Source organism: Achroia grisella, unplaced genomic scaffold (genome assembly GCF_030625045.1).
Source record: "Achroia grisella isolate CSIRO2021 unplaced genomic scaffold, CSIRO_AGI_Agris_v1 utg461, whole genome shotgun sequence".
Taxonomy (NCBI): domain Eukaryota; kingdom Metazoa; phylum Arthropoda; class Insecta; order Lepidoptera; family Pyralidae; genus Achroia; species Achroia grisella.
This window is the reverse complement of record NW_026712871.1, coordinates 683,143-706,725: the sequence shown is the minus strand read 5'-3', so window position 1 is coordinate 706,725 and position 23,583 is coordinate 683,143. Positions and strand designations below refer to the sequence as shown.

Genomic DNA, 23,583 nt, shown 5'->3' with positions numbered 1-23,583 from the left:
TAAACAGCCTAACAAATAAGCTTCAAGTTTTAAAAATGATGCTACTTCCACACACCCTTTCATCCTCCCTTTCAACCCCTTACGGGTTGTAAGGGGTTGAAAGGGAGGATGAAAAGGTTCTTCCGCATTAAAAAGTAGCCTTTGTCATTTCTCAGGATTTAGACTATCTGTGTACTAAATGTGGACGTACCTTATCTAAATTTGCATATTTCTCGTGCAGATGCCGTAACGCTCGTAGATTTTCGTCCAGGCTCAACGAATCAGACTGTTGGCTCGGTGATCCTAGTAATAAACACATACATTATACATAAAAAACACCCAGACCGACATAAACAATCTTACTCATGAATACAAATGTTTGTGCCGTGCGAGGAATCGAACCAGCGACCATTGGAAGTAAGGCAGTGTGTTAAACCGCTAGACCACCGAGGCCGTTAATATCTCATCTTAATAATGTTATAAACGCGAATGTTTGTATATACAGATGTTTGTTATTCTTTCACGCAAAACTACGGAACTGATTTTGATGGAACTTTCTAGTTTATGCATCAGAATGACACATAGACTATATGTTTTATTGAAATTTAACTCGGGTGTAACTAGCATGATGAGCATGAACACAGCTAGTAATATAATAGTAGTTACACAACTCACCTAAATCCGGCTCGTCGTCGCTGTCCAAGGTGATGGGCTCCGTATTCACAGGCATCAGGTTGCTTCTCACACGGATCTCTATAAAAAAAAATGAAATTACAGTATATGCCCCACAACCTCACAAACTTTACCCCTTTATAATATATACTATATACTTATACTAATATTATAAAGCTGAAGAGTTTGTTTGTTTGAACGCGCTAATCTCAAGAACTACTGGTTTGAATTGAAAAATTCTGTTTGTGTTGGATAGTCTATTTGTCGAGGAAACCCTTCCTTCCTTAAAGCCTTAGCTATATAACATTACGGTACGACCAATAGAAGTGAAGCATCAGTGAAAAATGTTGTAAAAACAGGGAAAATTATTTATTTATCTTTGAAGGCTTCATTTCATGTGTGCGGTGCGAGAACGAAGCCGCAGGCACAGCTAATAATGTCATAAAATTCTCGTGTCACAATGTTAGTTATACTCCTCCGAAACGGCTTCATCGATTTTTATAAAATTTTATAAGCTTGTTCAGTTGTTCTGAGAGTCGGCTTCTATCTATTTTCCATACCCCTAAGTGATAAAAGTTGTCCTCCCGATCGATCGATCCCCAGTCCAATTCAAACCGGGATCGAAATTACAACGGCCCGAGCCGAGGTTCGAACTCCTACCTTTGCCCTCCGACTAAACTCGTACAGTTACATAAAAAAAACTATTTTTATTTATTTATTCTGATTTTGCTCATTTTATTGTAATGAGATTGCGTTCCGGATTAGTGGTAGAAATAAATATGACTATTCAAAAGTGCTTATATTAGGTTTATTTGAATAAAGATTATTTCTAACGTTCTGTGATTTATATTTTTGTGGTACTGCAATCACTACATGGTATAAAACAAAAGTATATAACTAGGTAAGTTCCCCAACTTGGGGTTGAAGGGATCTACAGAAATAGAAATAATATTCAAATAAACTCAATACAAGCACTTTTGAATCATTACATAGTATAAAACAAAGTCGCTGTCGCTGTCTGTCCGTCCCTATGTATGCTTAAATCTTTAAAACTACTCAACGGATTTTGAAGCGGTTTTTTTTTAAAGATAGAGTGATTAAAGAGGAAGTTTTATATTATATATATAATACATGTACACCCGTGTGAAGCCGGGGCGTGTAGCTTAAATAAATAAAACAAAACTCACTCGCTTGTTCAGGTAACTTATTGTTGCCTGATTGTTGCTCTTTGCGGGGTCTACCTCTCTTGCCTTTAACTTTGTCATTTGACGACGCCTGTAAAATAAACAATAATAATAATAATAATAATAATTTATTTTAAAACATATAAATACTATAACATTGTGACATAATGAACCCCGCACTAGGCGACATTTACTGCCATTACCACAGCTGTCATATGACGGTGTGATATATGTCCAAAGTTAGTATAGTGGAGTCCCTCCACTATACTAACTTTGGACAATTCACACAGCGCCATCTAGTCCCAAGCTAAGTAGAGCTTGTGTTATAAGTACTAGACAACTGATATAATACTTACATACTTTTTTCTAAATACCCTGATTTTTTTAGTATATGTAAATATATATAACTCAAAGGTGACTGACATAGTGATCTATCAACGCACAGCCCAAAGCACTGGACGGATCGGGCTGAAAGTTGGCATGCAGGTAGATGTTATGACGTATCCGCTAAGAAAGGATTTTGATTAATTCTACCCCCAAGGGGATAAAATAGGGGATGAAAATTTGTATGAAACTTTGTCAATTTTAAACCAATCGGGCTGAGACTTTGCATGCATAAAGCTACTATGACGTAGGCATCCCCTAAGAAAGGATTTTGATAAATTCCACCCCTAAGGGGGTAAATTAACGTGAGCGAAGCCGCGGGCTAAAGCAAGTATACCATATATAATAGCTTATGTAACAATGCTTTTTAGAATATCTGTCTCATTTTCCGTTGGGTCTCTCAGATCTCAGAAACGTCTTTATCGATTGAAGTGAGGTTTCTTAGGGTTGACAACGCACACGTGACACCCCTGGTGTCTCTGGCGTCTATAGGCTACCGTAATCATTTACCATCAGATGGGCCGTATGCTTGTTTGCCATCGTAGAATAATACTAATATTACGGTAAGTTTTACTTAAAATTTATTACTTGTTTTAATACAATGAATGAACAACGAAATGGAAAAGAAAAACAAATTACATCCGGCGCGCTGAAAATTATGAAAAAAAAAACTTACTAAAAAAAAAGATTTAGTGGAGGGCTACTTTTTACCATATCTTATTATGATTTAACATTGAAAAATACAATTTTAATTTTTAACCTTCTACCTGCTTTATACTCCTTCTCATCGCTCTAATTTCTCATCTCAATCTTTCACTATGATTTAATGCACATTAGAAGATGTCAAACCAAATTTACCTTGAAGAGGTCCTTGCGTGAACATTATTCCAAATTTCTTTAATAGTATTCAAGATATGATATTATATAAACTCCATGAGATTATATGAATATTTATTATATGTAGTTTAAATTTATATTTTATTTATATGTAATCCATAAACTTATATATTTTATATTGGTATATTAACATATTTGCATCTGTATATATATGTATTATTTTTCTGTATCTGTTTGTTATAATTTTTGTTTTTCTTTTTTTCTTTCAATTAATTATTAAAGTGCACCGCCTTATTATCTCTGATCAACGCGACGGTTGACTGGTAGAGAATGCCATAAGGCATTAAGTCCGCCATGTATACATTTTTGTGTGCAAAAGAATAAATAAATAAATAAACGTCTATTTATTTATAGCGATTATAGTACTTTAATTTATATGGCAAAACAACGTTTGCTGGGTCCGTTAGTTTGTGTATAGACTTCTCTGCCAGTACGATTTTGTTTCTTCCCTTTTTTGACAACACCACAGTAAATCTCTGTACACTAACTCTTTCTTTTTGACCCAATCTACTTTGTCTGCTGAAAATTAAGAAAAAAAAAACTTACCGCATCATTTTTCTTCGTGCTCGGGTTACGTTTTGTATATTTACGTTTCACACGCGGCGTCGTATCACCGGTGGACGAAGACGCTGCTGAATCTGTAATGAGATTATATTTTCATGGACTTGGAAGCTGTAAAATGCCAAATTTATTATTTAACTTTTTTTTATGTATTTGGAATAACAACATGCTGTCCACCGTTAAATATATACATGAGCAGCACTACGGACATCACCGTCATATGACAGGTGTGGTAATGATACCATAGGCTTCCCCAGACATGAATGGTCATTGCCAGGTAAGGTGTCATGTCATGCCTTTTTCTTGTTATATATATAATTTTTTCACGCAAAATTGTGGCAGATTTAACGCCTGAGGGCATTCTCTACCAGTCAACTATCGCTAATTGATTGTAAAACTTAAAAAGTAATATATTATATATATTAACCATTCAACCAAAAGACAGCTTATCGGCTGAAATAAGCGAGACTGAGGTACACACGTAGACGACTTATTGCAAACTCTACCTCAGTAATAAATCATAGCATGCATTGTATATCTTACAATATATACATATATATAATTTAACTATATCTATATATTTCACAATACAGTAAATACCATTCCACATAATTAATATTATAGCAATAAGAGGCATATTACACTATCATACAAACATGGTAATTTATATATAGATATAACAAGTCAATGGAAATACATAAAAAAGGCTAGGTAAAAAATGTGACAAGGAAGGTTACAAATTTTGTGATGTCCCATATATACAAAATAAAACAATAAATAAAAAAGGCCAGATAGAATGTGAGAAAAGGGAGATTATAAATTGTATGATATCACATATATAAAACATAAAAAAATAATTAATAAAAAAGACCAAGTAAAAAGTATGACAAGGGAGATTATAAATTGAATGATGTCAAATATATAAAACATTAAAAAAGAAGACCAAGTAGAAAGTGTGACAAGGGAGATTATAAATTGTATGATATCAAAAAAAGGCCAGGTAAAAAAAAACAAAATATGTGCCCATAACATTCGAAAAGATTCTCCCAAATGTGACAAGGACGGCGGAGATTTAAGTATTATAGTGTGATATGCCCTTAAAACAAATATTAAACTTAATCAAATCTACCATGCACAGATTACTGACAAAACACTCGTTGATATTTTATTTAAATAGAATAGAAAAAATATTAATAATTACATATCTTAAAAATAGTTTGTTCATAAATTTGTAACGTTTAAAATGAAAAATAAATATAAAAAATCTAAATAACATTTCATATGTTTTTTACTAATATCGAACATAAACAATTAATAATTCTTTCAATACATTTGATAGTGTGGAGAATATCTGATGTAGTTGTAGTTTTTTATGGAACATTTTTTAGGTTATGTGTATATATATATATATATATATTGTATTGTATTATAAATACATACAGATACATCAAATATTTCTATCAATTGTTTAATACACAAATAGTACAAGTTATACTTAGCTTAGAACAAAATCAAATATTTATTATTATTGAAAAAGTTGTGCCTAGTAGTTTCTAAACTCGACTTACAGAACTTAAAGGACGTAAAATTGAGTCTGACCGATAACAAAATTTTTACGACAACGCATCTGATACTCCTCTTGGGAATACAGTACAGAAAGTATAAATATATAAAATATTGGTCTTAATGTATATGTATATCATAGCGAAATATATATAAATATGAATTCAAATCTTAATGATAAATATAAAATTTTAACATTCAAAGCATCATACAATTTTACTCGACATGCCGTAGAAAAAATTTTGAAAAAAACTACTTCAATTAAAAAAGAATACTAACATTCCCAAATACCCGCATTATTATATATTCTAAAACTACGCCGTTTAAAATCGAATAAGCGTATCACAAAACAACAATAACAAAAAATATATATAATTTATTGTAATCTGTTACAATAATTGACTGAAGAGTCAAAATTCTCTACATATTTTGTGTGCTTATCGGGTAAGGTCAGTTAATCGAAAAACATCTATTTTTCATACCCCTCAAGGTTAAGGGTAATGGTAAAAAAAGAGATTTAGTGGAGGGCTACTTTTTACCATATCTTATTATGATTTAACATTGAAAAGTACAATTTTAATTTTTAACCTTCTACCATAAACCCTTATTTATTTATAGCGATTATAGTACTTTAATTTATATGACAAAACAACGGTTGCTTGTCCGTTAGTTTGTGTATATACTTCTCTGCCAGTACAATTTTGTTTCTTTCCCTTTTTTTGACAACACCTCAGTAAATCTCTGTACACTAACTCTTTCTTTTTGACCCGAGCTACTTTGTCTGCGTAATATTTACCCGTTTCTACATTTTTCATTACAACTTTGCTCCTATTGGTCGTATTTTGATGTTATATAGACTACAGCCTTCCTCAATAAAAGGGCTTAAATGACTGCGTTGAGTGTACGGGTTATTAATAATCCATGTATAACTATACACTATCAAATAAACTTACTAATGTAGTACAGTTACTCATTGTGATGAGCCTGAGTTCTGAATGAGTGGTTGAATAAAAAATATGACTGTGCTTGTATTGGATTGATTTGAATAAAAATTATTTCAATTTCTATTACAGCTGTATACTCACTATCTAGCAACACCGCATCACATCAGATATAATGCTACAGTGATGAGTTGATAACCATCGCGCTACAGCTTATTCACTCATAAATGTATAAATATTTCTTTTTATAGATACGATTTTGAGATAGAGAGGTTTCCATGCAACAATAATCTCCCTCTATTCTACCATTCCGTTCTCCTATACCGTCACGACCTACTCTACTGTCTACATACATGCACACCGACTCTACGTAATTTGTTTACCTTTTCGCTTTAAAAATTTCGTATTCCGTCGCATTATAACTTTTTTGTCGGAAACTTTTCTGATTGTTCCAATTTTAGTCGACAATTTCCTGTTTGTGGTGTTTATCTTTTTGCCAGGCGGTAATTTTTTAATACGCGACGACACTTTAATCGCCGTTTTGTTGATTGGTTTCGCTATTAAAATTATATACAGTTATTAAGTGCTATTCATAAATCAAGCCACATCTTTTCGCGTATTTTTAGCCGGCTGAGTCACAGTTGTCATTCTGAGACTCGCCTATTGTAACGTCACATATTTTGTAATACTAGTAAACAGAGTGTAAACTCATGAATAAATTTAAACCTTATCATTAAAACTTCGTATATTAATAATTAGATGTTATAGATTTTGAAATGTGACGTCACGAAATATAAAACTGCCAACCTTTGTCACACGTTGTCCAACCCCACTTGTGACGTAATTTATGGATGACCCCTTACAACTGCATTACAAGAATTAAAAATACCAATTCTGCGAAATATCATGTATATATATCATTAGTTCATTACTATATTATATTTTATATGTGAATAAATTAAATATTAATATAATATCGTATAGTTAAGTATTAAATATATAATATTAATTTCTTCCCAAGTGATGTTGATAATCAAATTTGTAATATTTCTCATATTGTTATATTCGATATTACAAACTACGTAACTTTACTTAGAATTATTTTAATTGATGTTGTTAAGGTGTAAAAAAAGAAAGAATATATTTACTACACGGAAACGCTTTTTTTGCAATGGCTAACTAGCTGTCGACTCTCTAGAGTAGGTTTTCTGTGCCATTTCTGTGCAATACGTGTTGTGTTTAAGTACTAGAAAAACGGCATTAAAAAATCTTTACCTCTTTCTTTCATCAATTGATGAGTATTATATTTAATTCTTTGTTATATTGAATTGCCTGTGACACATCTTAGGGACCATTCATGAATTATGTCACACGGAATTTGTGATTTCTTTTAATCCTAACCTCGACATTGTCACAGTAGGTCACATTTATGTGACTGTTACGTTATACATATTGAAGTTTGAATAATATGTAATTGCTTCGTTAATTGTTCCAAATATAAATATATAATTAAAGTTTTTAATACCGTCATATAATTAACTATAAATACAAATGTAACCACATCTATTCACCTCATAAAAACTAAACTATTTTTTATAACACGCTGTATATTAAAATTAGTCATGATATATGTCTAAAATATACAAATAAAACATTTCTTCTGAATGGTAATTAATTATTAACTCTTGTTATATGGTTGGTTGGATGGTTGTTCACAATTGTACACTTTATATAAAAGTATACATTTATGATATAAATAATTTATAATATAATTTATATAATAACTCATAATATAATTTGTATAATTTAGACATAGTGTTACATTGTTATACAAAAGTGTAAAAATCAACGCTCACTACACAAGAGTCATTAGCATTTGAAATCAAACAATAATAGAGCATGTATAAAATATCCACTACTTTGAGTATTAGGGTGGCCACACATGTCCAGTAAGAGTCGGACGAGCCGCGCCGACTAAAATATAATAATAATCCAGAGTTTGAATCTAGTCTGCTTGTTTAGTAGTAGTTACTAAACAAGCAGACTAGATTCAAACTCTGGACTAGTTATTTGTCCTCCGAATGTCATAATGACAATGTATCATTTAATATGGTCCATTGGACTACAGATATATTAGGTAGCATCCTGTATATATTGGTTTGGTAACATCCTGTACATTGATTTGGTATTCCCCGTACACTCTTGTACAGTGAGCATCGAACTTAAAACGGCAAGTGAATGAACCATACCAGAAATATTTACAATTGAAAACACACATGTATATTATGATCTGAAATACCAAGCATTGAGATATTATGTAATAACATACTAGATTAAAAACACAGTTGAGTTGCGGTGATGTCACCGCGACTCAACTCGATCGAACCACAATCTTTCGCTATTGTTATTATTGAAGTACATAGACAAAATTGAATGTATAAAGCAAAATGTATATGTATTTTAATTAGATAACATTCAGTAATGTGTAATATAACATGAGTTTCGCGTTATAGAAAACCGTGTTGTACTAGTGTTTTTTTTATACTACTATTGTGGCAAACAAGCATAAGGCCCATCTGATGGTAAATGGTTACCGTAGCCGATGGCCGCCTGAAGCACCAGGGGTGTCATGTGCGCCGACCCATAAGAAACCTTAATATACCCTTCTTGAAAAACCACATGCTGTAGTCTCGTGAGAAAACGCATTAAAAGCATTCTGGTATTAAACCTTTTATGATCTCGTACAACAGGTTATGTATGTGAAAATGATTCAGGTTTACATTTCTTATTTAGAGGTAGTTTAAATCGAATGGTGTTATACAGATGACAAAAAAAATATACTTATTCAGTTTCTCTAGTACATTAGGGCATGATATCTCAATGCAAATAGTAAATCAGAATATGCTTGTATTAGTCACGGTTAAATTAACATATGGGTCTGAAAACAGTGGTGTAACTATAGTATAACAGAGCGTGTAAACTATTAAGGGACACCGGGGTCCCGTTGCTGAAGAGACCGTTAAAACAAAATCAATTAATTAATAAGGAAGTGTTAGGGTTCACATCGATATTGTCGAAAAATCTGATATTTTATATTAAAAGAAGGTAGTTTCATTATTACTCGGTATCGTTAAACTAGTTGCGTATAACCCCCACTCATATCTTCTCTGTATAAAAGGGAGGGTTTTTGTAGGCCGCGGCATTCGGTGTTTGAGCACAGGATGTGCTGGTTGTATTTTAATTGCTAAAGTGAATTGAGTTAGAGACATAGTTAAATTAATGTTATATAGTTGTTATTTTATTATAATACATACTTTTACTAGTACATGGAGTTTATATATCTAATAAAAGTCAGTTCACATTCCAGGTTTATTTATTTGATAATTATTATCGATATTATAATTATAGAATAGGCGGTGGAAAATGTTGAGGCACTTGATACGACACCACGAACTAATAAATAACATTATTGAAAGAAAACTAGGTGGAAAGAGAGGAAGGGGAAGACCGAGACACAGCTATATCAAGCAAGTTAAAGAAAAAGTTGGAGTCGTGTCGTATCAACAGCTAAAAGGACTGATAGAAGATTGTGGAAGGTGGTAAGAGCTCCACCGACAAGAGCACAGCTCTAAGTTATGAATGACTGAGTATCGATAAATAAATTATTAACTATTGAATTCAGTGTTATCATGGGTTAAACATATATAGAAATCCCAATCGATTTTGCCATAAGCTTTAAATGGTAAAGTTACACCAGTGTATTCCATATAAAACCATATAGGTACCATGATGCAACAGCCTTATTAACGCTTGAAATGTGTAAAGCACGAGACACTCATTCCGGCGTTAAATATACAAATTTTAATATAATTTGTATCAATTTGCTAATTTTAATATGTAAATATAACTCTATCATGTCTTTCCGTTGCCTTTAGTCCACATTAAAAAAGTAAATTTACTTTGGCGCTAAAATACTGACAAAAAAATAAAAAATAAATAATATTGTATAGATATTATAGATTGAAGAGAACTTTTATAGCAAATATATACTGATATATTTATTACTAGCTGTACACGCGACTTCGTCCGCGTGGAATTTAACTTTATTTTTATAAAATAAAAGTAGCCTATACTACTGCTTATTACATTAGCTACCTGGCAAAATCAGTCCAGCCATTTCAGAGATTATCCGGAACAAACAGACAGACTACATTTATTTTAGAAACAATATTTTAATATAGATAAATATAGTGTACCCTTATTAATGTACTTTCAAATAATAGGGCTGTTGCATTAGTTTTAGCTATTAACCAAGTACTCCCGATAGATGGCGCTTTTATATAAAAACCTATCAGTATCGGTATAGCACGGATGCATTTCAAATGTTTGAAATTCTCGGCTTTTTCCATACTATAATACGTATGTATTATACATATAAACCTTCCTCTTGAATCACTCTATCTATTACTGAAAACTTCATTAAAATCCGTTGCGTAATTTAAAAGATATAACCGAACAGACAGCGGCTGTGACTTTTATACTATGTAAAGATGATTTTTACACTAATTCTGAAGAAAATGTACCATATGGGTATTGAAATAAGATACATTTTCTATTGTTGTCTATTCCATATTTATAAATCTTGTTCGTGACATATGAAATTTATAAAAAGTGCCATCTATTGTCATATTATTATATAATTAACCATTACTCTAATATTATTAATAAATAGTAATAAATAAATAAATATTTAACAACTCACCGCCAGCTCCACGGCGTTTGTATTCCCTTTTGGCTTTTCTGTTCAACGTTTCTGGAAAAGAAATATTTTATACTCATTAATGACTGACGGCTCCAATGGTCTAGCGGTTTAGCACATCGCCTTACCTCCGATGGTCGCTGGTTTGATTCCTCGCACGGTGCAAACATTTGTATTCATGAGTATGATTGCTTGTATCTGGATGTTTTATATGTACATTATGTATGAATTTACGAGAATGTATTTGAATATTTCTACCAATTGTCTAGTACCCACAACACAAGCTCTGATTAGGTTCGGCCTAGATGGCGCTGTCTAATGTTCTGGGTTTTATTATAATTTCTTATAAAACACTTCCTCTTTAAAAAGCTATTATAAAATTAAAAAGTTCGTTAACGATAATAATTTTTACAACAATATGACAATATTATCTGACCGCACTAAGAATGAGTGCGTAGCGGTTTCAATGTAGATGATCGCATGCCTCTTACTTCTTATTGTGTAATTATTTATTTTAAATAACATCTATTCAAAAGAGCAACACACAAATTTCTTGCTCATTCTTATTGTGATGAGTCTGCGTTCCGAATGAGCGGTAGAATAAAAAAAATATGACTATTCAAAAGTGCTTGTATTAAGTTTATTTTAATACAGATTATTTCTATTTCTACTTCTGTATAGCATGGTGCGGGTGACAGTTTCGTTTCGCTCTTGAAAGTTGCCGCGATTTACAAATTATTAGTATTACAGCTGTAAATAAAAAAAAAAATAAAAAAGCCTTTATTGCTATACTAATATTTTTACATTTGGTTAATATTATTATCGATAAACGGTACAGCTTGTCTTCCGACATAGGCCTTCTCTAAAGATTTCCATTCTGTCCTGTCCTTTGCTTTACGAGTCCATATTGGACCGGCTATTTTCCTGATATCATCTTCCCATTTTACTTTCTGTCTACCTCTATTTCTTTTAGTATTACAGCTGTACCACATTTGTAATATATCAAATCATAAATAACTGTAGTAAATTAAATTTAGCAATTGTTAATTGAAGCAACTGTTACTCGTACCATACTACAGAGCACATAGTATAGATCCCTTCAACTCCAAGTTGAGGTACTTACCTAGTTCCCTAGCACGCTTCCTGGCTAGATATTCGGCGCTGGTCTTGTCAACTCTAGGTCTGCCCCTCTTCCGCTTCTCACCAGCATCGCTTGGAGACGAGGTCCTGCTGTTGATAACTGCCGCTATGGATTCAAAAACAGTATATTATTAAACATGGTTACTTAACATAAATAATAATCTTTACAAATCTACTAAACCGATTTAAATGAAATTTGGTACACAGATAGTCTACACCCTGAGGAAGGACATAGGCTAATTGTTAATGTGAAAAAAGGGTTGTAAGGGGTTGAAAGGGGAGATGCAAGGTTGTATGGAAGTATCGTAATTTTTTTAAGCTAGAAGCTTGAATCTTATATTTTTAGGCTTTTGATTACATATAAATAAATATTACATTACCCTTAAAGGGCTAAAATAGGGGGTGAAAATTTGTATGGAATTTCGTCATTTTGGAAGCTAAAATATTGAAACATTTATTTTTGTTTTTTTGGTAAGATTTTTCATTTGTATTCTTCATTTAGTCATTTTTACTTTATATTTAGGTTACTTTTCCGCGCAGACGAAGTCGCGGGCACAGCTAGTAATAAATAATAATAATAATGTTTTATTTGTACAAGCACAAGATTACAATATTAAGAAGGAGCAGTACATAATAGTTGAAGTTAGTTAGGTAATCAAATGGCAGAAAGTTGCGCAATACAAAATGAGGACCATGATACCCTAAACTAGATATTACGACTGATTTAATCTTATTGCATGATTATATTTGACCCAAAAAATTAGTGCTTGTTGGTAGTTTGTATTCACACGTTTCGACTTGTAAATGTAAACTTACAAGGATTATTTAAAAGAGCAACACACAAGTTTCTTGCTCGTTCTTCTTGTGATGAGACAGCTTTCCGAACGAGTGGTAGATAAAAAACAAATTGTTATGACTATTCAAAAGTGCTTAAATTAAGTTTATTTGAATAAATGATTTTCTATTCTATTCTATTCTATTACACCTGTGCTATAGGTAAGTGTAATAACAAATAATTAACCCTGGACAATTCACACAGCGCCATCTAGTCCCAGATAAGCAGAGCTTGTGTTATGGATACTAGACAACTGATATAAATACTTAGATTATTCTGTAAATACATACATATTATACATAGAAAACACACAGACAGATATAAACAATCATACTCATGAATAAAAATGTCTCATGAAAACTCATGTACTTTTAAATAATAGGGCTGTCGCATGATAGTTTTAGCTATTAACCAATTACTCCCGATAGATGGCGCTTTTATATAAAAACTAGTAGACTCGGCTGAGCACGGATGCATTTCAAATGTTTGAATGTCCGGCTTGTTCTATATTATAACACACATGTATTATACATATAAACCTTCCCCTTGAAATACTCTATCTATTGCTGAACACTGCATTATAATCCGTTAAGTAATTTAAAAGATATAAGCGCGCAGACAGCGGCGGCGACTTTGTTTTATACTATGTGAAGATTCTATTAGAATAGAATAGAATAGAATAGAATAGAAAATCATTTATTCAAATAAACTTAATTTAAGCACTTTTGAATAGTCATAACAATTTGTTTTTTATCTACCACTATTGTATCTTGGATTCTATTCTGCATTTAGTCAAGACACTTGAGGTGTTGTGAGTATTATGCCTCTTATACTAGCTTTACCCGTGACTTCCTCTGGAAAATGTTTCATCCCGTATTTCATCCCTTCCCTATAATTTAGTTATTATGTAATGGGTATACAGGATTGTCATAAAAAGGTTATAAGCTCGATATTACCTGCGACTTCGTCTGTACAAATTTTCATCCCCTATTTCATCCTCTTCAGATTATTAAATGGTTTATTCATATAGGACTAGAGATAATGTTAAAAATTACGACGTACATAAGTGGCTAAATATCCACGTGTATTATACGAAGAAATTTTCTAAATGAAAGTTAAATTTTTGAACAAAATCCGTTGCATAGTTTAGAAGAAGGGTTGTAACAGACAGATAAAACTGCTAGTTATTTACAGATTCAGCTAGTCAATGTTGTAGGGTGCAGATTAGGCAGTGTAATTATAGGATAAGAGGAATGACATCTTAGTCCTCTAGAATGGCAACATATGAGGGGTATCGGGGGTTTTTTACGGCCTACTCTAATGCTGTCAGCCGAAGCTGGCCTTTACGGCTTCACCGGACGACAGGGGGCGAGTGCAGATGGCACACCAATCCAAAGGAAGGACTTATAAGCGGCTGAAGGACAACTCCCGCCTGACAGATACGTGGTATCACGGGTGTCACATGATAACGTGATATCTGTCACGTATATAGGCGACAGTTACTGCTTATTATCAGATGGGTTAGCTTCTTTGCCATTACAATTGCATAAAAGAAAAAAAATTGCTAGTATAGACCAGGAGACAAAAAAATAGAAATTTTATTTTGCTCCAACAGTACCCATAGAAATAAAATATACAATTGTTTAATACCTTTCTTTGCGACATTATTCTTAAGTAAAGAAAACCTTAGAAAGTCTTTAAATAGTCATGTTCAAAATTGGTTTCGATGAAACTGAATGATGATCTTATATTAATGTATATATATAAGGGCAGAGAAAGATAAAAAAGATGGCGAAAGAAAGTGATGACTGCGAACAGAGATGAATAGATTAGAAGAACATAATTTATGTACATTGTGATTCGTATTATATACAGACTAAACGATTACCCGAACGACAAACGTGCATGGCAATAGTTGTTCAATCACGGGATTTTCACTTAATGTTAAACATAAACACCTACATAAGTACATAATGTAAATAAACTGGCTTTAAAAATAAAAGAAATTTAGCTTAGTTTCTAGCCAGTTCTATATAATGAAGTGGACGGTAGGGAAAAAAATATGAATACAAAAATATTGACATGCTTACGAACGTCATTTTTTTTTTTTTAATGTCTTTGGCTAAAATGTCCTACATTAATAAATAATTTTTGATTAGATATGATTTATCCTAACTGTTACCACCACTCCACAATTTCACTCAGTCACTCAAAGGTTGACTGGCAGAAATCCCTCTTTTTAGGATAAGTCCGCGATTGTACGCATTTATTTAAAAGTTCAATGTGCCCTATACTTATATATATATCGTATAATAAAGTATTACAAACAAACAAACATTTTTACAGGGAACATTTTACATTTTTTTAGGGAAAAGCAAATGATAACGATGATGATGATGATGATGATGAAGGTGGTGGTGGTGGTGGTGGTAGTGGTGGTGATAATGATGTTGATGATGATGACGATGGTTTGAATAAAACTCTTGCTTGTGGTGGCTCTTTAACTATAAAATCTATAACCCCAAATAATGCCGGCACTAATTGATAACACTTTAAGCGCGGAAGGAAGGGAATTGTTAGTAATGTGGATTAATAACCCATAGCTGGCAATTAATGGTTCATTACAGGTCCATTATGATCAGGTTGATCTCGCAGTTTCCAATGGAGACCATCGTGATAAATTCCTGGTGATTTCACCACGGACTGTCTTGAGAATGAGGCTCATTTTATGACCGTCCACTGGTGACGAGCCAGGGTATTCCATTATCATCCAATAAAAAAACACAAGTGTTTTGTCTATTCAAATGCTATTGGCCGCAGCTGGCCTTTATAGCTTCACCGAACGATAGGGGGCGAGTGCAGATGTCACACACAAGTGCAGTAACAATTTGCATATTGTGCATAGTGGGTGAGGGGGTGTGAACTCCCATCTCCTGGGGGAAGGGGATTGTTAGTAATGTGGATTAATAACCCCATTGCTAGCAATATACCATGTCAGTTTACTCTGGAAACCATCGTGGTAAATTGCCATTTACCAAGATGGGGCTAACTGACATCATGTTCATTTTATCACCCTCCACTGATGCCCCGCCAGCGGTAACTGTTAGCGCAGGCGGGTACATTCCATTATCATCCATAAAAAAAACTCCCATCGCCCTATCCCGTACCCTTCCAGAAAGTCCAGCAACCTTTAACTCCCCAAATGATACAGGTGCTCATGACGGTAATTACTTACCATCCGGCGGGACGGCAATTTGGCCCCTACGCTATAAACTCACCCATTTCCCTAGCCTGTTTCCTGGCAGCCATATTGGCCAAATATTCAGGACTGGTCTTGTCCACGCGTGGCCTGCCTCGTTTTCTCTTAGTCGGCGTTGGAGAATCATTTGGTTCAGGCGCTGTAATTCAGACGCAAAATGGATATGACTAAAAGAAAAAAAAGAAAAAAACACAAAGAAATTAATTACGAAATAAATAAACAAAAATGGGGATAAATTAGATAAATGCAAACTAAATAATAATTATAAAAATATACTATTTTATTATTTATGAAAATGTATTTTAAAAAGAAAATAAAAATAATGACCCAGGACAACTCGCACAGCGCCATCTAGTCCGAAACTAAGGAGAGTTTGTACTATGCGTACTAAACATTTGATAGAAATAAATATTTCCTTTGTAAATACATACATAACATACATTAATTACTAAAACATTCAGACCAAACAAACAATCATACTCAACAATACCCCGTCCAAACTTTAAGGTTCGTCCAATTCAAACGGGGATCGAAATTACGACGGAGTGAACCCTTAACGGTGCCCTCAGACTAAAGTCGTACCCGTCAGCTCGCCTTCAGCCGCGTTCCTTTGGTTTGGAGTGTCATCTGCACTCGCTAACGTCCGGTGAAGCTGTCAAGGCCATCTGCGACCAACAGCATTAAAATAGTTCGAAAACAAACTCAAAGATACTATCCGTGAACTGTCCATACCAAAGGTTAAGTAGAGAATAATTCTCGTATGAAATTTGTCAATTACATGCTGCTTTATTTGGTAAATAAAACTAATATAATTAAATTAAAGTAATAATACGATATGGTCAAATCAAGTTCAGGATAGAGGTTCGGAGGCGTGTGGATGTGGCTTTTGCCTAGCAGAACACAAAACAGACAATTAAAATAGGCATTAAAAAAAAACAAAATATTTTTATTCATACAGGTTTGTTACAGATTCCCGTAAAAACAGTTGAGAAAAAGTTTTGTTACAAGTTGTTTAGCGAGTTTTTTTCTATATTTGAGCGATGTAATACTTTAGATAGCTTAATTAGAATTTGTTTATACTTGATTATTTTACAATGTAGTTTTGTTACGTCAGTTCGGAGTGCTTCGAGCTTTTTTTTTTTTATAACACAAGGGACAAACGAGCACGCGGCTCACCTGATGGTAAGTGATTACCGCCGCCCATGAGCACCCGCAAAGCATGAGCTAAGAACTAACACGAAAAGAAGAAGTTTATTTGGGTAAATAACGCATTCATTATAAACCTGGTCCTATCGAGCCGGACATAAAGTACATTTTTATAACATTGGGGACAACAAGGCACACCTGGTAGTAAGTGATTACCGCTGCCCATGAGCACCCGCAACACCAGGCGAATTGCAGATGACTTGCCAAACTTTTAGTAAGAAATATGCTTTGCTAATCATTTCAATATCGTATCACTTCAAAAGTACTATTGGGAATCGATTCCACAATATGGTTATGCGGGAAGGAGATAGGATTGTTAGTAATTTGGATTAATAACCCCATTGCTAGTGATTGAAAGTGGCAATGGGCGGGGCACATAGCTCGTAGGACAGATGGCCGTTGGGGAAGTAAAGTCCTCGAGTGGCGACCACGGAACGGAAGACGCAGCGTGGGAAGGCCTCCAGCAAGGTGGACCGACGATTTGGTCAAGATCGCTGGAAGGTATTGGATGCGAGCAGCGCAGGACCGATCGTCGTGGAGATCTTTGGGGGAGGCCTATGTCCAGCAGTGGACGTCTTCCAGGCTGCGATGATGATGATGATCATGATGATTGGTAGTGATTACCATGTCAGGTTGACCATCACGCGGTTCTCCCTGGAAACCATCGTGATAGATTCCTGGTGAATTTGTCACGATGGTGTCTTATTAACGTCCACCAATTCCCCGCCAGTGTATACCGTTAACGCAATAGAATAGAGAATCTTTTATTCAAATAAACTTAATTTTTGAATAGTCTTTTTTTTTTTAATCTACCGCTCATTCGGAAAGCTGTCTCATCACTAGAAGAACGAGCAAGAAACTTGTGTGTAGCTCTTTTAAATAATCCTTGTAAATTAAAATTTTTCAAGTAGAAACGTGTGAATACGAACTACCAACTAGCACTAATTTAATAGAGTCAAATATAAATAGACAATAAGATTAAATCAGTTGTAGTGATAAGAGCTGACCAGTCCCTACAAGCGGCGCTCGTTCACGAGTATGACGTGTGAGCCAGCTATCACTGCGCTCAACCTTATTTTAGGGAGCCCAATGACCAATAGTAGCACCTTTCCATTATCATAAATTAAAAATGTGCTGTTGCAAATAGTTTCTAGAGAAAGGTACTGTGGAGAATCCCCGTTTATCCACATCGAACAGTAATTGTAACGGAACAGTAATTGCAACTGTTTTGTTCACAGTTGATTATTCCTCTGACTACCCTCGCTGGGATATAGTCGTAAATGTGACACGATACCACCTAAATTCCATCGTTGGACATCCCGTTACAATTACTGTTCGATGTGATTATTTAAAAGTAACAAAATTTAAGAATATTTTAATAAAGATTATATTTCTCTTGAAAATGTAGTGAACGCAAAATTGGACATGAGAGTCCACAGTGATGCAAAAAATAATATTTTATCCGAGAGATGGATACTCTTAGGATTTCCGTAGAATAGCCTCCTCCATGTAGAATTTAAATATAAATTTATTTATTTATTTATTCTTTTGCGTACAAAATTGTATACATGGCGGACTTAATGCCTGATGGCATTCTCTACCAGTCAACAGTCGCGTTGATCAGGGATAGTATGGACGTGTTACATGTTTTTTATTTGTATTTAAGAATATATTTACTGCAACATATAATTTAACTTTATCACCTTATTCTCTGGTTCCAACTACCTACTTATAATTTTTTATTTTTATGATGGTAGATAAATATCGAATATTGACATTGTGTATCATTTTAAGTAGATGATATACGAATGTTTTGCTCACATTAAACTGAAATATAAAAAGTTAATCCATTCGGTAATCTCGTATTTACGTTAGTTTCAGGAGGGGTGGATAGAATTAGTTCATGAAACACTGGTCTGAGGAGTTCCTCTCCTTCCCGATAAGATGGATCACAATAGGATCTCCTCCTAACAATTTGATTTGAATATAAATGGACAGGTGGACAGAAATATTTCATGAAACACTGGTCTAAGGAGTTCCTATCCTTCCCGATAAGATGGATCTTAATAGGATCTCCTCCTAACAATTTGATTTGAATATAAATGGACAGGTGGACAGAAATATTTCATGAAACACTGGTCTAAGAAGTTCCTCCCCTTCCCGATAAGATGGATCTCCGTAGGATTTCCATAGGGTTGCCTCCTAACATTTTTTATTTAAATATAAACAAATAAATAAATTATTATTATATTATTATAAATGGGCGGGTGGTCAAATATAGTTCATGAAACACTGGTCTGAGGAGTTCTCCTTCTTGGTGTTAGATTCTAATAGTTATAGACAATAAATATACACAATTGTATATATAGATATATTTATAACAATAGAATATTAACATGATCCTATATGCAGATTAATAATTAATTATTTTAATATTTTTTATTAAAATAGTGAGGGTAGACTGATATGTAAACCATATTTAGATCAAATAATTCATTCTTGTCTTGGCCACAGTTCTGTTAAGACGTGCCAATACGATTACGAATATAATATACGTTTTTATTTCTGGTAATAGTAGGAAACCGCCATTTAGCTATTACTGGTAAGCCACCAATTCTGGGCTCTGACTAGTTCCACAGTTTTCTAAATATATATGTACTTACAGTGAAGGAGGAAATCCGGAGTTTGGCAGCCAAATGTAAGGAACGGTTGAATCATCACCCTAACAAAATTGCTCGACAACTCACTATAGAATAGCATGTGAGACTAAAACGCCATCATATCCTGGAGCTAGACGATCGGCAGTAGTTCTAGGATGCATATGAGTAGAAGTTTCCAATGGGAAGCCACTCTACATGACAGCATTGCAGAACAGATTCGCTAAGTCTTGGGACTCAGAGGAAAAAAAATGTACTCACGAGACGAGACCAACTCAGGTTTATGTCTTGCAGCATACAACTCTGGAGGCACGAAATGTGATACTGGCGACCGGTAGTCCACCAGAGGTATACCTCCTGTCACTGAAAAATTAAAGAGATTCCATATTAATATTATCCTTATTACATCAGCTACCTGCCAAAAAAAAGTCCCGTCAAAATCGGTCCAGCCATTTCAGAGATTAGCCGGAACAAACAGACAGACAAAAATTGAATAAAAAGTTATTTTCGTATATGTACTGTACTTATATTCATATGGATGTAGTAAAAACGCTAAAGTTGCCACCTAGTATATACTGCCAACTACAGAAGCCTGTAATTCTAAACATATATCGCATTTAGAAAATTCCTTCAAACTAGGATAATATTCATAACACTAGTGCACTAGTACATAGTGCAGTATAGATGGCTCATATGTCATACTCGTGAACGGGTCCTGCTTGTAAGGACTGGTCTGTTCTGATAACGATAACTGATTTATTTTGTTAATCAAGTAACTATTTATGTCAAATTTGCTATTTGGCAATTTATATTCACACAAAAGTCTTGAATCTCTGAACAACATTTATTTAAAAGAGCAACAGGCAAGTTTGATACTCATTCTTCTTGTGATGAGTCTGCGTTTCGAATGAGTGGTAGAATAAAAAAAATATGACTATTCTAAAGTGCTTATATTAAGTATATTTGAGTTAGGATTATATCTATTTCTATTTCTAAAAAATAAAATAATATATCAACCAATGGGAAGTCACTCTACATGGCATTATAGAATTATTCAGTCTTAGGACTGATTGCAAATATACTCAGATAAAAAAAACAAAAAAGAAATCTAATAAATAAAATAATATATCAACCAATGGGAAACCACTCTACATTACTGCATCAAACAGATTCACTCATAGTCTTAGGACTGGTTAGAAATATCCCCGGAAAAAAAAACAAAAAAAATAATTATTACATAGTATAAAACAAAGTCGCTGTGGCTGTCTGTCCGTCCCTATGTATGCTTATATATTTAAAACTATACAACGGATTTTGAAGTGTTTTTTTTTAATAGATAGAGTGATTCAAAAGGAAAGTTTATATGTATAATATATGTGCACCCAAGCCGGGTGGATAGCTAGTAAAATAATACTTACCATATACATCTCCATTTGGTTCCAGCTTAGGTTTCTTTTCGGGTGACTCTTGACTTTCCTCGCTTCTCGGAGACGACTCCTCGTGCTTCAGAGATGGAAGAGGTGAATCCAACTTACTCTCGCACAACGCCATTATTATTATATTCTATTGTGATTACTGTAAAAAAATATATATATATTACTAGTTGTTCCCGCGATTTCATCTGCATGGAATTTAACTTTAGTTTTCTAAAATAAAAGTAGCCTAAATTACTCCTTATTACATCAGCTACCTGTCAAAAAAAGTCCCGTCAAAATTGATCCAGACATTTCAGAGATTAGCCGGATCAAACAGATAGACAAAAATTTTTAAAAATGTTATTTTGGTGTTTGGAAAGACTTCTTGGTATTCCTGTGAATGACAGAACTTTATTATTATTAAGCTTTCTTTTTCACATAATTGTAATTTTAAATGTACATTTCAAGTTAACTAATATGGTTTTTTTTATATATGGTCCCATGTGGTTAAAAGGCACCTCCAAACTGTTCGATGATTTTCTACTTGTACCTACACTCATCCAATTTTCACCTGCTATTTCTTTGAGGTCATCAGACCATCTTTTCTTCCGTCTACCTACTCGCCTTATTGATGCAATTGTAATTTTGGTAGAATAAAAAATTATGATATACTTTTGAGTTATCTATCTATATATATTAAGTTTAGTGTTCTAAATCTGCTTGAAAAAAAACTCAAATGTTGTTTGAATCTTTTTCAAGCAGATTTAGAACTCTAAATAGGATATAAGCACTTTTGAGTTATCTATCTATATATATTAAGTTTAGTGTTCTAAATCTGCTTGAAAAAGATTCAAATGTTGTATAAAACACTTCCTTTGTAAAAAAGCATTTTATAGAATTGAAGACTTTGTAAATAATAATAATATTTTTGTAGAGAAAACATTAAATTCATAGCACTGACAATATTATCTGATTGCACTAAGATTGAGTGTGTAGCAGTTTCTATGTTCATAATCCCATGCATCTTAGTTGTTATTATGTAATTGTTTATTTAAAAAATAGCAATACACAAGTTTCTTGCTCATTCTTCTTGTGATGAGTTGCATTCCGAATGAGTGGTAGAATCAAACAAAAATGACTATTAAAAAATGCTTGTATTGAGTTTATTTCAATAAAGATTATTTCTATTTCTCTCGTAATAAATTATGTATTTTAGATTAATTTCATGCATAGCAAGCACCAATATTGTTCAAGATTATATGATGAAGGGGGTCTGCTACAAGAGTTGTCATGCTACTAAAATATTATTGGTGATGGACCATTTCATTGGGGTCCCTAAAATATGGTCGAGAGCAGTGATGGCTGGCTCACCCATTATACTTGTTGATGTCAACATGACAAGGTACATTGTTGGCAATGGTGTTATTAAAACACATTACTAACAATTTACTAACAAATATAGGGGATGGTTGTCAGTACCCATAAGATGCCACAACATACAAGGAGCGGGTCATTAGGGTCCCTAAACTATAGTTGAGTGCAGTGATGGCTGGCTCACCCATTGTAAACAGGTCCTGCTGTATAGGGACTGGTCTGTTCATTAACTACAACAGATTTACTCTTATTTAACTATTCAACAATTAGTTGTGTATATTTAATATGTTGACTCTAATGAATTAGTGCTATTTGGTATTTTGTATTCACATATATTTAAACATAAAAATGTAAAATTACTACATTTGCTTAAAAGTGCAGCACACAAAACTTTTGCTCATTATTTTTGTAATAATACAACTTTCCGAATAAGTGGTAGATAAAAAAAAATAGGTATGACTAGTCAAAAGTGTTTAAATTGAAATTTGTTCCAATAAATGATTGTCTATATCTATTCTAGATTAATTAATAAATAACACAGAATATCTGATACAGCGCCATCTAGTACAAATCCAGGTAAAGCTCCTAAGACTATTAGGCTCCTACTAGACTATTAGGCATACCTAAATATAGTATTTTTGTAAACACAAACAATTTACATACAGTGAACAAACATACACATTTATAAATAGAAGTGTTTGTATGTGCTGGCAGTTAAGAAACCATATAAAAAATATATAGATGATTGATTTGTATG

At 33.4% G+C, this 23,583-nt stretch overlaps 1 protein-coding gene across 1 annotated transcript in view; it reads right to left on the bottom strand.

Annotated features, from left to right (window-relative positions):
• Positions 1–23,583, bottom strand: part of LOC131845361 (zinc finger protein 397-like) — a 30,061-nt gene that overhangs the window by 5,596 nt on the left and 882 nt on the right. The window contains exons 2-11 of the mRNA XM_059194415.1: positions 21,456–21,612; positions 20,299–20,400; positions 16,194–16,313; positions 12,064–12,186; positions 10,944–10,994; positions 6,565–6,738; positions 3,663–3,754; positions 1,839–1,926; positions 655–732; positions 191–282 (exon numbers count right to left, since the gene is read on the bottom strand). Coding sequence (XP_059050398.1) covers positions 191–282; positions 655–732; positions 1,839–1,926; positions 3,663–3,754; positions 6,565–6,738; positions 10,944–10,994; positions 12,064–12,186; positions 16,194–16,313; positions 20,299–20,400; positions 21,456–21,588 — 1,053 coding nt within the window. The 5' untranslated portion in view covers positions 21,589–21,612. The remainder of the gene's footprint in view (positions 1–190; positions 283–654; positions 733–1,838; positions 1,927–3,662; positions 3,755–6,564; positions 6,739–10,943; positions 10,995–12,063; positions 12,187–16,193; positions 16,314–20,298; positions 20,401–21,455; positions 21,613–23,583) is intronic.